Source organism: Rhamphochromis longiceps, linkage group LG23, assembly GCF_057381845.1.
Source record: "Rhamphochromis longiceps isolate RC_006_pf linkage group LG23, R_longiceps_female_GT1.1, whole genome shotgun sequence".
Lineage (NCBI taxonomy): Eukaryota > Metazoa > Chordata > Actinopteri > Cichliformes > Cichlidae > Rhamphochromis > Rhamphochromis longiceps.
Window position 1 is genome coordinate 41,502,873 of NC_140578.1, and position 17,120 is coordinate 41,519,992.

The window sequence follows — 17,120 nt, forward strand, 5'->3', positions numbered from 1 at the left end:
AAATACAGGCCATTTATTTACCATTTACGTGTGTTTTTAGAATTTGGATGTAAGAGATACTGAAAAATAAACAACAACAACATGGAACAATTTCTCAAAGTGGAAATAAAATAAAGCTTTGTATCTATCTATGGATGCGAATCACATGAGGGACAGTATTAAACATAGATATTAAAGAATAAAGGCACAGTTTATATTATATTTAAGAAAAAATAAAAAAAATCTTGAGTATTAGGACAGTGTTTGGCTAAAAATGTAGTCAATTTTTGTCTATATTTTAACCATCGACTGCACTCTTACAGATAAATTATCAGATTACAAAATATAGGATCCTATGTTGTCAGCACCTGAGTGTTTATTATTTTGAAATGCTTTTTTAAAAAAAATTCTAGTGCAGAAAACCCCAAATATAAACAAACAAACAACAAAGACGATTAAAAAAAATCTGCATTTACACCAATGAATCTGAATCTGTTCTCAGATGTCTGTTATCATCTTAATAATGATGATGAAAAGAGTAATGATGTAATCATGTAATGTAAAGAGTGATGTTAAGATCTTAATGGCGGGTAAATACCGTTTTTTAACTGTATCAATAAAACATAAATAAATTTAAAAAAAGGCTCGATCAGAATGAAGAGCAAAACCTGATCATGTTTTTATCAGAGGAGAAATCATCTATTAAAAACGCCGAGACTAATTCAAGGCATGCTATTATCAAAGTCACCTCTGTGGTTAGGAAACAGGCGTGCGTGCAACGTATTAATTATTATTTATTTCTTGTTTTGTGCATTTTTTGACCAGATTTGTTTTTCCCCGTCTACTTTAACGTTAATCCAGCCATACAAGGACGAGCATGTGTCGTTATATCCTAACAATACAGCCGATGTAGATAACCAGGAATTCTCAGAGCAGTTTAAATATGCAGACATTAAACAAACCACGAGCTTTCTCCAAGACAGAAGAAATTCTTTAAAATTTATTAAACTCGGCGCATATTCGTTTCCTCTTTAACCCCGCCCCCTCCCTCAAAAGAAAAAGAAATTGCGCATTTTTATAAATTATGTACAATTGCATAAAAGCGTTTTCAGTAGGCCTATTTATTCACAATTTACAAGATTTTACAACAACAAAAACAAAATTCAAATTACACCGACTGACTCACATGTTTACAAGCATTAAAACTGGAAATCATTTTTAAAAACTGCAGCCTAGAAACTTTTTTTCTCTCCTTAGTCTTCTTCTCCAACACATCTTCCATTCCCGCCCTCCGCTCATTTTTCGGACAGCTTTTATGGATCCCTTAAACACACCGCTGGTGCCTTTAATTCCACAGAAAAGTCGGGAAAAAAATAACCTTCAAATCGCACCAGCACTTCACGGATTATAATTTAAATCGTGTGAAAAAAATAAAAAACAAAACAAAAAAACAAAACACTTGGCATGCTCTGTTCCAGAGAGCGATAGTGAACCGTGTGCGCTTTCCTTTAAACTCGGACAGACAGAAGAATCCATCACTGAAAGAAAAAAATATAATAACGATAAAAAAAAGTTTGTTCAAAGTGATTGCATTTTTATGGCTATAACCGCCTATAATTTACAATTCATCAGCAGCTCGTGCCCACATCTAGAGTGTAAATATTTGGTTGTGGTTTGTGGTGCTTGCAGGACATGTGGGGGAGTTTAAATGTGGGTCAGAGGAACCGTCCCGTTTACCGGAGTGGAGCCGCTGCTCTGGTAGTGCTGCGGGTGGAGCACGTGCAGTCTGCTCTGAACGGAGGAGTCCCCCGCCACCTCACCGGTCGGCAGATACATGCTGATCATGTCCCGCAGGTCCCCCGTGGGGCACGGCGGCGGTGCGCGCGCGGTGGACACCGGCGGGCTCACGCTCGGCTCAGATTTCACGAGAGACCCCAAAGTGCCGCCGATGGCCCCGGACACCGGAGACACGCCGGAGCTTTGGTGCTGGTGGGTGTAGCCGGTGATGCCACCGTAGCCCGGCGGAGACGCGCTCATGTAGCTCTGAGAGTTTGAGATGGGGCTGTAAGATAAGGCGCTCATGTCGTACCTGTGCACGGGCTGCGGGTTGTGCGGGTGGTGGTGCGGGTGATGGTGCGGGTGGTGCGGGTGAGCCCCGGTGCCCGGGTGTTGCGTGTACGCCAGCTGCGCCTCCTGCATCATGGCGTGAGCCGCCGCCGCTGCCGCCGCCACCTGGCCCGAGTACGCGCCGTTGGCCCAGCCGTTCACGTGCGTGGCGTAGCCTGCGTTTGGCCCCGCGTGCCCCCCTCCGGGGCTCTCCAGCCGCTGCCCGCCGCCCATCCCCACAGCCGCTGAGGAGCCGAGGAGCCCGCCGGCCAGCGAGTATTTGTCCTTCTTCAGCAGCGTCTTGGTCTTTCTCCGCGGCCGGTACTTGTAGTCCGGGTGTTCCTTCATGTGCATGGCCCGGAGCCGCTTCGCCTCGTCGATGAACGGCCTCTTCTCCGCCTCCGTCATCACTTTCCACTCGGCGCCGAGCCGCTTGCTGATCTCCGAGTTGTGCATCTTGGGGTTCTCCTGTGCCATTTTCCTTCGCTGACCCCGGGACCACACCATGAAGGCGTTCATGGGTCTCTTGATCCTCTCCTGTGGGACTTTGCCTCCGGCCCCCCCGCCTCCGCCTCCCGCGTGTCCCCCCGGGTTGGACGGGTTGGTCTGGGGCACCACGGGGGAATGTAAGTCCGTTTCCATCATGATGCTGTACATTCACCTCGTCTTTGTGGGACACCAGTCAAACACGAAGAAACATTCAGGCTGGCCCGCGCGCGCAGCAGCTAAACCTCCGAGGGAGAGATGGATGAAGAGTGAAAGAAGCAGAGAGAGGGGATGAAATCCGCTCAGAGGTAAACCTGCTCCCGCACTTCCTCCGTTTTCACCTCTTTTTTTCTTCCTCTTTTTTCTCCCCCCTCTGTCATCCACGAGCGCAGACAAGAATGGAAACCGCTTGTTTGAGCTTACTTTGGTTGAAGCTGTAGTGGGGAAAAGTTACCGGAGCGTGCCCGGGCCGCGCGCTTTGACAGCAGCTAAATGAGCGCGAGACGGCCAATGGAGAGGCTCGAGCGCAGACGTGATTTGCATGCAGGGAGGGGGGGCTCGAGGTTCTGGTGACGTCGGAGCGCGAGACCTAAAAATTACTCCCTCTGTCATCTGTTTTTTTTATGTGTGTGTGTGTGTGTGAAAGAGAGAGAGAAAACACACAACATACAAACAGTTTAATTTTTGCGCACGTGCTCTTGCTTCAAACAGGCTGATTTAATCAGTGTTTACGATAAAAACAAGACGCCGTCAGGGCAAATTCACGCCACAAGCAAGTACGAATATAATACTAATATTAATAATTAATAACAACAGATTCACAGGCATCATATAAGCGTGTTAGCCCGCTGCTTACGGCCAGTGAAAACTACAAAGCAGAGCGCCTTCAGCTGCGTGTTTAGCTTTCCCGTTTAGCCGCAGCGCTATGAGATTTAATCCTTTGCTAAGTATTATACATTTAACCTAAATGGTCCCTAAAAAGCTCACCCCCACCATTTTTTTGCCTCTCATTCAGAGCCACAGGTGCTTTTCTGTTGTGCCCGTTGCTAGGTAACAGGTGAGTGACGCCCGGAGCACGTGCCATACAAAGCAGCATCTTTTGTTTGTTTCACCGGCGCTCCCGTGGCGAGCACGCACGAGAGGAAAAAGAGGAGGAGGAGGGAGGCCAGAAAACAAAAACTACAGTAATCCCATAATAAACGTTGGAAATGTTAGAGGCTCTTAATGAAAGCATTTTAATAAACTAATGAGGTCTAATAATAATAATACTAATAATAATGACGACGCTGTCAAGCAGCGGCAGGCCTGCTGCATTAGGCCCCAGATCTTCTTCCATGCTCCTGCTTTTGCAGAGATCATTATTATACATTATATATATATATATATATATATATATTTTCCCCTCTGAATAACTGTTCATAAATTCCTACAAATGCACAAGTCACGTTTTATTAGGGCTTCCACAAATAATCATAATCTGCACATTACTGCGTCTATTAATTGTTTGGTCAGAAAAATGTAATAAAAAAAGCCCATCACAGTTTTCCTGAGCTGACTACTCACAGACCAAAAGGGAAAGATATTCAGCTTAAATGTAAGCATCTGAAACCCAATAGAGAAATAATTCAAATAATTAATCAACAGGAGCTAAAAGGAGTGCAATTTATTTGCATTTGAATCTGTTTTTGGGCCCATGTGGTAGCTCCGAAGCCCTAAAATAGAAAAAAGAAAGAACACATAACAGACAGATAACATTAACATTTCAATTTGCTGTTAGGTATTCCGGTCTCCTCCTGCTTCCCTGGCTTCCCATCATGTGCAGGATCTTTTCATCCCTCTGGGATTATGCTCCCAAGTGGCATCTGTCAGGTGCTGCCCGCCTCTCAGCGAGCTGCTAAACTATATTGGCATGTTGGCACGGCTGGATTTTCCTGTCTCGCTCCCTTGTACCAGTTGGGTATAGTGCTGTTAAGTGGCTTGTGTGATCTGTTTAGCGCTCACTGTGAAATCTCTCTGCTTTTTCTCTTTCTTTTTTTCATGCTTCCAGCACACACACACACACACACACACACACACACACACACACGCACACGCACACACACACACACACGCGCGCGCACGGATGAGCACATTTAAATCCAGCAGAGGAACTCTTTGAGAAATCACATCAAAAGAATTGACAGAAATATTTCCCATTGAACAAATAATAATATCCTGTCAGTGAATGCACTTTGTGCTATTTTCTGATCTATTCATTTATTGATTTTGCGGCAGTGAGGGAGAGGGACTTTGTCACATACTGAGGGCTCACCTGACAGCTGATAGAGATTAAAACTCTTTGAAAGATTCTTTGTTGGGGACATTTGGATGGTTTCATTTACACGAAAAAGGCCGCAAGGACACTGCTCCCACCCTGTCTGTTACTCCATCATCAGTTAATTGGTCCCGTGTGCTGTCTTACTGCAGGTGAATTACCTGCTCCAGGTAAAAGCAGCCCCTTGGATATCCCCGAAGGAAATCTGGTCTGCTTCTGATTGTCAACGAGCACCATGTTTAGTAGCAAACATTATTGCTGCTGTTTTTTTTTTTTTCCATCTGTGACATAATTAAAGCTTGTTTGCATGCACATCAAAAGTGCAATTAGAGAATGATTAAGGCTATTTTTTTTAACAAGTTGCACATGCTCAGAGGAATATTTGAGGGCCTGGTGAAGTGTGTCGCTGTTATAGAGATCCACTTTTCTTCATTGTAGTGAAAATTTGATCTACTGGAGTCACTCTGTATTATTTGGAGAACTATTTATATGTGACCTTGAACCATATGAAGTTAGAAAAGCCAGTGCAGGTGCCTTCACAATACTAATCCAATGTATCTTTATTTTTCCGTCCCTGACTGAGCCTGATTTCCAAACCTAATCAGGTATTCTCTTCATATTAATCTTCATTATCAGGTTATTCTGAAAAACAATTTGTGTTATATATTCAAAAAGCACAGAACTGGAAGTGGAAACAAATGAACAGTTCATCCATCTTTTTTCTTAAGCCATGTCAGTTTTTTTTCTTTGGTAATTTTCTTTAACTTTATTATTATTATTAAAAAAGATAAGGGTAGCTTGCTGGAGTTTGTGTTCCCTGCTGTGCCATGGAAACAGGGGTAAATGGTGACTAAGTAAATAGCTGCTGTGTTTTGCATGCATGTTTAATTGTTATTAAGGAGCCAGTGGACAAAAATAATGTGATGAAATAAAGAACTGACTCATATCAGGTTATCCAAGTGAAGCTTTATAGTATTTACAGAAGGTTAACAACATGTTAAGATTCCAGGTGGTGTAGATGTAACTGAGGGAGTGTATTGACATATGTATTGCCCTAATAACTCCTGTCAATGCAACAACTTGTGTATTATAAGTGAGGCTTTGTGCTGGCTGTGTTAAAGCTCACCAGCTCCTCAACTGTTTATTGTGCCGCTGAATAGGAAGAGAATGTTAACAAATTAAAGATGTGAGAGTGACAGAGAAAGCATGGATAATGTAGCTTGAATCATGCAGTTTCATTTTTGATAAGGCAGCGTGTGACATCCACAATCATACATTATCTGCAGAAACCCGGAAGGATACAAGTAGTTTGTTCAGTGTCTCAGTGGAAGAGTTAGCAGTTAGTGAAACAGTTTAAAGGAACCTGAGCAACATTTATGTGGTTTTTAGCCATCAAAACTCCTGAGTTTGTGTGTTCAGTAATCCTGTTGTCTTGAGGTGGCAGATGATGTTGATGAGATGCAGTTCTTCATTTTCAAGCTTCACTTCAGATCAGTGAAAGTCTGCAACAGACAGAGCAGTTTAGCAAACTTGATAGAAGGGGGGTGGGGAACAAAGCACTTTAAAAGAGGAAGCACAAAAACAACAGCTTCATTCAGACAGTTTCCCTCATTTTATACTATTATTACTGCTCTTGATATGAGCGCTGCTGTCCTGACAAGCTCAGCTAATCTAAATAAATAAATAGCCTTTCCTCAAAATCACATTCAAAAGTCATGGCCAAAGTTACAGCTTGGTTGGGTTTATTTCCCCCCCCCCCCCCTAGTTTGTGAATAAAAAAAAAGATGAGTGTTTTCCCTGGAACATTTATCTCTTCAGTGGTTTAAAATTAGACTAGATGCTTTCCCATCATCAAAATCCTTCACATTTCTAACAAATTGAATGCTTAAACATACTAAACACTAAAATAGCAAAAGTCCTCTGTATAAGCGAAATGACATTATTAAAATAGTTTGCACTGGTTCAATTACCTGAAAGTTGGTGCACATGAATATTTTTTATTTTTGTACTTAAAATTAAAAATTGCATATGCATGTATCCAGCAGCTGCTGGATTTTAAGCAGACAGCAGCACTGAGTGAGCCTGGACAGGCTGGAAATATCCAGACTGCTCTGACGGATATTGTTTGTGTCAGGGCAGCCAGCGGGCCGATAGCACAGTGCAGGAAGCTCTGCTGTAGGTCGACTCTGGATTTTTGGAAAGTGAGACTTTCAGATGTGGGATTAAAACAATTATTCAGTTTTTCAAGTTTATAAAAGCCAAAAAGGAATAATGAAACACTGGATGACTTCTTGTGTTATCAGACATGTTTTTTTTCTTTCAATAAGCGCATTCACTGCTGTATTTTGTTATGTTTTTTTTTCTGTTTCATGGTCTATATATTAAAAATCTATGTGTATGCACTTTCAGACAGAGGTAATTCATGTAAAAGATGTTTTTTGTGCTGTCAGAAACCCTCATTTCGTCAGATGATGATCACTCTGTAGTCAATACAATATGTTCACAACTACGAAGGAAGTTCAACATAGTCAGATTTGCTTTGTGTTAGCTATCTTAACAAAGCTTAAACCCCAGTCAATCAACACAGCTTTCTTTGTTAACCCAGCTTTCTGCTTCAGCCTATGTTAAAAGAATTGACATAACTACTGTGATGCCATCCACTAGTTTCTGAAGTCCTGTTTTGAAGGCTCAAGATCAGCTTCCACTGCCGGCATGCCAAACACAGCATAACCAAGATTTACAAAATAGGAAGTTTTTTTTAATTCAGCAGAAGCTGAACGAGTGACTGAGATCATGAAATTCGTGAGCAAAATGTTTAGCAGAGATATTGTCATTAGAATGGGTGATAGAGATTTTACAAGATTATTAAAATATAACAGCAAAATGCAACACTGGTGCACTGGTGATGATAATCACAACCACGCATCAGTCGCAATCACAAAGAAGATTGTCTCAAGTTCTCTTTATTTTGCTGCTCCCAGTATTTTTTATTTGCTGCTCTCAGCTGCACATTAAAGCTCTGAAAGTTGATTTAGCCCAGTAAAATCAGACTTTATGCTCCACATAGGTCGCTAACCTATCATTCTCACTTCATAGTACAACAGACTGGAACCTTTACTTGGTAGACTTTACCTTTCGATGCTCCTCAGCAACGTTTTTAGAACTTTAAGTTACTAATTGTATCAAAGACACTTTCCATTATCCTCATCTTTTTATAAAACATACAATAATATTGCAAAAAGGGAATTTAAAAGATATCCCAATCTGTTTAGCTCTACTTAATACATCATATCGATCTCACTCCTGCGCAGAGCACATGATCAGATATTTTTTAGATAAAACAAGGTGTTAAGGATATTATTTCTATCTGCTTTTCGGCCTGAAGTATCTAACCTATAAGTCCAAGAACACACACACACACACACACACACACACACACACACACACACACACACACACACACACACACACACACACGCACACACACACACACACACATTCTAACAGAATCAAAGGCATTTCTTCTGTGCAGCAGCCGACCCGGTGGGTTTGTTTAAGGCTCACTGTCACAGCAAACTGTCAGCTCTACTGGAGCTCAGCAGCTCTGACTGAACAGACAGTACACAAACACACACATGCATGCTTGCATACAGTATGAATACACAGCTGGAAGGTATGACATATGTTAAGTGTTTAGAACAATTGTTAAGAAAAACCTCCTGGCATAGTCGAATTAAGCTTTTCTTTAAAGAAAATGCTAGCGCCGCTTCAGATATGTTATCTAGTCATGGGCTGGCTCGTCATATAAAAGGAGCTACAGTATCACATCAGATGTTGCTTTGTTTTCTGAAAGCTTCATTTTTTCTACATCTATTAAGAGGCAATATTTACATATATATTTTGAATACTTTTAGAGCATTTTTTTCTGCTCATGTGAAAAAACACACACACGGGGGGCGGGGGTGTTATTTTAGCTGAAAAGGTACTCGTAGTAACAATGCGTACAGGTGCAGAGACACCTGCTGCAGTCGGGGGCTGTGTTCTGTATGGTTGGACTATTGTAAATTATGGTGAACATTCAACAGTTGCTTTTATTTAGATAATTCCTTATCATCCTGATAAGTTATTACAGAATGCTTTTATTTTGAAAACCTTAATACCAATCAAGAATTTAAATGACAACATATAGTGGGATTTTTGATTGGATCGGTTGTTAGTGTTTTGTGTACTGATTCTTAGCAAAATACAAACGATTTAGATCATCTGTAAAGACTCATACATGCAAGCTGAATGATTGGAAGATGGAACATTCTGACTTGTCTACAAGAATTTGCCAACTACTCGCTGAGCAGCAGTGAAACTTGTAATATATGAGGCAAAAGGAAACAGAGACCATTTGTCTTACTGCTGGAACATACGCATAAAAAATGGGACAACTTTTACTTTGAAAGCGAGTGGTCTCAGTTTCCTCTGTGCCTCACCTTTTTTTTTTTTTTTTTTTACTAATGCTTAGTGACCAGTTGATGAGATGTATACTCTGCTGCACCATATACCTATCTGCACCACTGTTACACCAGCAATGGCCAGCATCAACCACTTTACTACAAACTGGGAAATACAAATTTTTCCCTATAGCGACCGGTGGTTGCTGAATGGTTTCTAAGCCTGTGTGACTGGGGGCTAAAATCTATAGACTCTCTTAGCCCCTGCCCACTGAGGCTAACCTTTACATCACATGAAGGTATCATTTTGTAATACCAATGATAGAGCAACGACATGCATTCAGTGTTGCCAACTCCTCAGTAAGGAAAATCGCTATTGGTTGTCCTAAAAGTCGCTAGAAGTCGTTAAATGACGTCATCGCCTAATTTGCATAATCGGTCATGCTAATCTAATTGTAACCTATGTTGTTGGAGAGAGAAATAACATCGTGGAAGAGACATAAAGTGAGTAAAAAACGTCCTAAATGCATTTAGAGTTTATTTAGAACTACAAATTAAATTTCTTTTAGCAATTATTGTTTTTTTTAATGTCATAATTCCAACCCTGCTCCTTTACCCGGGCTTGGACCGGCAAAAGTGACCCGAAATTGGCACTCTGATTGAGTTACTTTGTGTGTGTGTGTTTATAAGTAGTTTTAAACCTTGTGATCCACAAAACAGCATAAGAGTAAAAGAGTAAAAGAAGAACTGACTGCGTTACAGCACCCGCTGCTTGTTGAGAGTAAAAGCGATACGCGCTTTCACGCGCTAAGGGGTCTGAAAACTCGCTAAATATAGCGACAAAGTCGCTAAGTTGGCAACACTGCATGCATTTCCCTTTCCTTGTGTGGACAATAACGAGTTACGCCCAGGCATGTCTGACAGCGAAGTTCACGCGTTAGCCTCTGACGATTTAGAAAAAGGATCTGCTGTAATGACCTCCAACAAAGCACGATGCTTTCCAGTATATGTAAGAACATTGTTCCTGTCAAAAGGTAGAAACAACAGACTTGAGGTGAGTATAACCAGGATATGAAAAGTATATCGTAAAGTATAACTTTTTAAAAAAAAATTCTACATTTTTAAGCTGCTTGGTGTAACTTATATAATTGCACTGAGAAAAACTTGACTAACTCATTATTGAACTTTAATACTTAGTAGGCTAATACACAAATAAATCAAGACTGGAGCATTTGTGCAAAGTGTGTGGCACTGATAGCGATCTCAAATATTAAAATGTGATAGGCGTCTTTCCCAGACTGTTTCAGCACATTTTTCTGATTGCTGATTGGTCTTGGCCAGTATACTTGTGATCCCCCCACGTCCCCACCACCACCACCAAAACACTGTGCCATGTTCCAGTGAGATGGGCTGAATTTATGCACAGACAGATACAATGCAGTCTGTGATTTTGTCTTATGGGTGTTGCCCTTTGGTGGTTACCAAAGCCCCCTGGACAGCACAAATGTAGGAGTTACGACTGACACTCAAATGCAGTTTTTAACCAAATAAACGAGGAAAAAAATGTTTGCAAATGTGCAAATATTAGCACGAGTAAAAGAATTTAACATGGCTGCATTATATGTCATGTGAGTTATTTAAAACTGATGTATTCATTGTTACTGTTGCAGGTTTCAGAACACTGGAGAATCACAGACTTTGTTCGGATACTACGGCCGCTTCACTGAAATGTTCTAAGCTGTGAAATTGGAAGAAAGTCTACAAATGAACTAATTACAGTTTAATGATAATTACTGAGAGACAATGCGAGCACTTTAACTTCTCTTCGCTCCACTAGCAATTGGCGGCATCATCAAGCTTTGACTTCAAGGTTTTGAAATTCACTTTCTTTAATAACTTGCATGAATAAATTAACCAGTTGCAACCATCCAGTTCCAGCCATCTCCACAGAGACTAACATCATCTTTCTTCCATCCATTTCCCCCCACCCCATTTTCAAGTGTCAGAGTAAAGTGGCCTGGTGTACCGAACACTGTTAAGCATTTGCACTCATCATTTAATCATCACACCTCGTCCTTTGATTGATGCCTAATGAATGCCTGGGGTCTCGGTTTACAAGACGATTGCTAACAGAGCCTTGCTAATGGGTTTTGCCTGTCTGGCAGACAGCTAAGGGTGCAGGCAGAGAAGTCCCCATTTACACTGGAGCTTTAAAACCATTTACTCTAACATTTCTAATACAGATGTTGGACACTTAAAGTCACATATCCTGAGCCTTTCTTTCCGGTCAGGTCCGTTTGCATAAAATAAAACAGTTTTCAGCTCAGTGTAAACAAGACCACAGGTCATCTCTTTTCAAATACTTGAACAATTAGCAGCCACATCACTTTTTGCTAATGGGATCTAGCAGCAATGACCAGAAACTTGCTTTGAGCTTTATATCTCAAAAACAGCATGGAGATGCTTAGAGTGGAGATGCTCAGGCTGTGCCATTTCCCTACTCTTACTCTGGTCCACCTCTTGAGGACCCATCTGAACTTTTCAAAGAAAATGCTTAGAAAGACTTGCTGAGCTGTGAACTGTGTAATTACTACAAATGATTAAGAGCCTTTGGTGGGAGTATGGGGGTGGAGGAAAAGCATGCAAACTTAAAAATAAAGTCCATTAAAGCCAACTGGTTATACTGCCGTACCAAATGTAAGAGCGCATGATTTCTGACTGACTTCATGTTTCAGCTTCAGATGAGCTTCTACATCGTAGCTGAGACCAAATGCTCTGTGAGGTGATCTGGATTTTTGCTCTAAACCAGGGAAATTACGCATTACGTGCATCCTTGACGCCTTACAAGCATTCTGAATGCATTTCCTTTCTTTAGAAAGGATTTGAAAAGACTGTTTCATATAACCTGCATTGTTTATGCTCTACAGTATTTACTTCTGTCGTTGGCACATTGTCTGGTTGCTTTTTTTTCCTTTCCTCTCGTATTAACTGTACAAGATGTAGTCAAAGGTTGAACCTTTAGGCAGAAATTGATATTTTGCCTTCCATCTCAATGTTTGTCCAGCGTACAATGCAACCAGGCAAACAGGGACCTACTTAAGAAAAAGGTAGATCAAAAAAGACATAGTCCATTGTGCAATGAGCAATCAAAAACTGTTTCACAGGTGCAAAAGTCTTTTTTGCAGTAAGCAGGTGAGTATTTGCTTTTCAGACTCATGTTTAACTCTTTGTTTTTTTTTAGTCTTGTCTGTCGGTGATAGGTTAGGATCGGGAATGTTGTGTTCCCAAACACAAGCAGGAAAGGAATGGGAAATTCATTAGCAGAAATTGTCAAACTCTAATGAGTAATTTCTGAAACGTGATGTGTAAAAACAGATTATTAAAAAAAAACATGATGCTGTTAATGTAGCAGCGATGATCAACATCCTGCTTTGACCTTTGGCACTTTCAGCTGAGCTATTCACATCGAGCCTTTATTTCCTCCATCGCTCTTCCATCTGCTGCAGGCGGGTCAAGCAGTGTTGATGCCGCGGCTACATTTTTATTTGTGCCCCCCTCCCTCATAACATCCCCCACATACCCACAACCCTCCACAGACACACACACACACACACACACACACACACACACACACACACACACACACACACACACACACACACACACACACACACACACCAGAATACACATTTAATTTAATTAGAGCATGCGTGGCCTCCCTCTCTGCCAGTATTGTCGAGGCGCTCGGGAGCAGCCAACACTATCACTGATTGCTTCTAGATAGGCAGAAATATGATTAGACCACGTGTTTGAGTTTGCCTGTTTGTGCAGGAACTGGGAAGAAATCTGATTGGGGTTTTGTCAGCGGTGAGAGCAGAGGTAAGCTGAAGGGTTGAGAAAGATGAGGAGATGATTGGAAGGATTGGAAAGAAGTATTTTTTAATTTAATGGAGGTCTAAGGTGTTTGTCGTATACTGCATAGAAATGTTAATCCCTGGGATTCATGACATAAGGTGCTTTGCAATCAGCGTTTACTAAAAAGAAACTAAAACTGTGTGTTGAGAAGCAGTACAGGATTCTTGCAAGAAACAGCATCATAGAGATGGCTTTAAAACAATCATCACATTTTTGCTCAGGCAAGCAAGAAGGTCAGACTCAGCCACACTCCTGGTAAATCAGCTCTTTATGAAGTGAACTAGCAAATCCCACATGGAGTTCTGCATTTAAGTAGTGCTATATGTGTTGACACTGATGCCTGCTCTGTTGTTCTGTCTGCTCACATTTCTACATATGTGTGCATGGAAGGGCACAGAGGTCCCAGAAAAGACTGCAATAGCCACAAGATATAAATAGCTGCAGATGGAAACTACTACTCCAGAAAGAATCCTGCATTTGTAAGGCCACTCCTGTAGCTCTTACATGATCAGAGGGAAGTTGGAGGAAATGGTAAATGAAGAGTGGAAGGATCAGGAGGAGGAAGAGCACAGAGGGGGAGGAAGGAGATCCTTAACCTCTTATTATTAGTTTGATTTTCAAATGGACAGGAGGTAAACATGAAAGCCTTGATTCTTTGTATAATAAGATTAGTGTTATTAAAGGGAGAAGGGCAGATAGAAAGGAGCGAGGGAAGAATTAAGAAGTGACCTTTGAAGAACAAGGTAAGGAGAGAGGGAGGAACCCTGCTGAGGAGTGGTGAAAAGGGAAGTGTGTGTGTGTGTGTGTGTGTGTGTGTGTGTGTGTGTGTGTGTGTGTGTGTGTGTGTGTGTGTGTGTGAGAGAGAGAGAGAAAGAGAGAGACGGGGGGAGGGAGGGCGGGGATGGAGTGACCCGGCGAAAACAGATTAGTCGGCCATGAAGAGGATTACCAGCAATGATAGTCCCTCAGAGAGCAGTCAGTCTCAGCCAATGCAAACACACACACACACACACACACACACACACACACACACACACACACACACACACACACACACACACACACACACACACACACACACAATGAACACATCAAAGTGATCAGCATCAGTTCAACCTGTCTGGTTAATGCAAACACACACATATCTGTCAGAATACACAAAGCACATCCACTGCACACACAGTGTGAAATCATGATGCATGCTGGAACCTCGCTTTCATTCCACTGCTCAAATCCAGCAGCTGAATTCTTTTTTACGACAGGGTTTTTACAAAAAAACCAACTGTTTGCTGCTTTAAACGACTCAACGGGTGGGCTCAGCTCAAGTCTCCTGGGAGCTACAGGTCAGGTTGTTCTCTCCTATATGCAGATCAAAATTCGTTTTTTCTAAACTTTCAGAACTTGCAATCATAATCCAAGGTAAGAGCTTTAAAGTGGGGATGTAAAAGTAAGAGAAGCAAAGTAAGTACCTACAGTAGATGGTGGTTGGCACACCCTAGTTTGGCCCTTTTCAACACAGAACTACAGTCAATGCAAATGTCAAAGTTGGATTATCTACTTTTCAAATAATAACCAAACGTAAAGTAAGACACGTTAACTGAGACTACACACCATTAATCGTAGAATATGGATCTCAGTACTGTCAGTGCATTCACCTCTTTCATTTCCCTGGGACAACGTGACGTCACAGGTGTGAGTGCAAGAACTGCAGTGTAGTACTTCCTCCAGAGGAGGTGGATGCATCAGCAATTCTGAGATTCATATCCTCCTATGAGATCTGATTTTTCCCCCCTATTGTAAATCATGAATGAATGAAAGAAATTAACTAGTTCTGCATGACATTCAGGATTTACTTTTTGTTTGTTTGTTAACAAAACTGCTGAAGTTAAATGAGTCCAGCTCACTGTTGGTATAACACATATGCAATGATATCACAAGCACAGCGCTACTTTCATACACACCCTGCCCCTACTTTCTCTGTCATCAGCAGAGAAAACAGCTGACTGCCAACAGATACCTCTCTCTCTCTCTGTGTGTGTGTGTGTGTGTGTGTGTGTGTGTGTGTGTGTGTGTGTGTGTGTGTGTGTGTGTGTGTGTGTGTGTGTGTGGTTAGTGCCAGTGGCAAAGAGCAGCTAATCCCACACAACCCCACTGTGGCCGAGTTTACCTGACACATCTGATTCTGTCAGCTGAAATCACAGTTGTTCTAACTTTATGTTAACTTACCAGTTTATGAGGTTGTGGAGTACGGTGTGTGTAAAAACATATTAATTTATTCACTTGACAAATGTTTGGCTAACAACATGCATTTGAGGAGACATGATTTAACATTTTATTAAGAAAAAACAAGATTAATTATGAAATCTACTTTTTTTTATGTCTATTAGAACACAAATTCACATCTAATGAAATTAAAGCCCACTTCTTTATCTACCTTTAAAAAAACATGCAATACAGTGAAAAAGTAAAAGAAAATAAGTCATAAAGTTCAAATTACAATTTAAAAATGGTGACATTTACAAATTAGCTGTCTGATTTATTAGTCTAAGTTTGTTTGACAAAGTAAGTTTGACATATTCTGATTTTTTTGGTAGGAGGTAAAGGTAGTAGGAATTTGAGAGTATGTAAAAACCGTGTATAATGAAAAAAGTATAGGCAAATATAGAAATTCAGCATACAGATGATAATGATCCTTTTTCCCAAACGCACAATTATAACTTAATTTTATTAACAAAGAAAATAATAATAAAAAGCAACACCAAAAACTCAATGAACTTGTGAAGCTGGGAGCGTATGGTCGGTTAGCAATCTTCAGTTGATTTGCTTTCTGAAAGCAAAAATCCATATAACTTATGAGGTCGGTCTGAGGGTCATCTTTGCCAATTTTAATAATGACTGGAAAGAAATTATGGGATGGGAAAAATGTCTTCAAATTAGACGCTTAGACACGACCTGATCCAAAAAATCCAGCAGTGGCTTGTTTGTGGAAAATTGGGCTCCTCTAAGCTTATTGATAAAGACACTATAAGGAAGTGTGAAGGTCATTATTTTCAAATAAAATTGTCCCCTACCCTCAGTACAAAGTAACACAATACCAGTTCTGTTATCTAAGAAAACAAATTTTAACATGAAGTAGATCATTTTCATTTGAAATTAAGTTTTTGGAGTATAAAGAAGTTGAAAATCATAATTATGTTTTTTTTCTCTTCTTTTACTTGTATATGAGGGGATCCACAAAAACCAGAGGGAGCCTGATATAAGTTATTACACGACCTGAAGAATATTAATAATTCATAACTATTTTTTTTCACCAGTCATTTCTATTAGTGTCCAGTAATGGACTGGTCAACTTTAAATTCATCCATCCATCCATCCATCCATTCGCTACCGCTTATCCTTTTCAGGGTCGCGGGGGGTGCTGGTGCCAATCCCAGCTGTCATAGGGCGAGAGGCGGGGTACACCCTGGACGGGTCGCCAGTCTGTCACAGGGCTAACACACAAGGACAGACAACCATTCATACTCACATTCACTCGCACATTCACACCTAGTGGCAATTTGGATTATCCAATTAACCTATCCCCACAAACTTTAAATTCAACATCACAAAATTCAGAAAAGGCCAAACCTACACACAAATCAATATCCAAATAAAATGATGAAGGGCAGGAGCCTGAAGCAGTTTTTCTTGCTGACATTTCTCTCTATCCTGCTGAGGGAAAGTTTTGATATTGGACCCCCCTCAGAGGAGGATGGGGGTCCTCTCTCTCCCCCTACACATCCTAAATGAGGGCTTTTTCGTAGCTGTTGGTAGGGGGTGTCCGCTCTGGGAAGAATGAGGACTTCCTGTGGAGGGCCTTTAAGTGTGGGGTTGAGGAG

At 41.1% G+C, this 17,120-nt stretch overlaps 1 protein-coding gene and 1 long non-coding RNA gene across 2 annotated transcripts in view; both read right to left on the minus strand.

Annotated features, from left to right (window-relative positions):
* Positions 1 to 816: 816 nt before the first annotated feature.
* sox1b (SRY-box transcription factor 1b) lies at positions 817 to 3,093 on the minus strand. The gene is made up of 2 exons (XM_085398812.1): positions 1,439 to 3,093; positions 817 to 1,322 (listed from the first exon to the last, which is right to left on the minus strand). The coding sequence occupies exon 1, from the start codon at positions 2,740 to 2,742 to the stop codon at positions 1,684 to 1,686; it is 1,059 nt and encodes a 352-aa protein (XP_085254938.1). The 5' UTR covers positions 2,743 to 3,093; the 3' UTR covers positions 817 to 1,322; positions 1,439 to 1,683.
* Positions 3,094 to 6,262: 3,169 nt separating this feature from the next.
* LOC146642597 (uncharacterized) overlaps positions 6,263 to 17,120 on the minus strand; it is a 104,911-nt gene continuing 94,053 nt past the window's right edge. The window contains exon 3 of the long non-coding RNA XR_014909528.1: positions 6,263 to 6,387. This is a non-coding gene — a long non-coding RNA (uncharacterized LOC146642597). The remainder of the gene's footprint in view (positions 6,388 to 17,120) is intronic.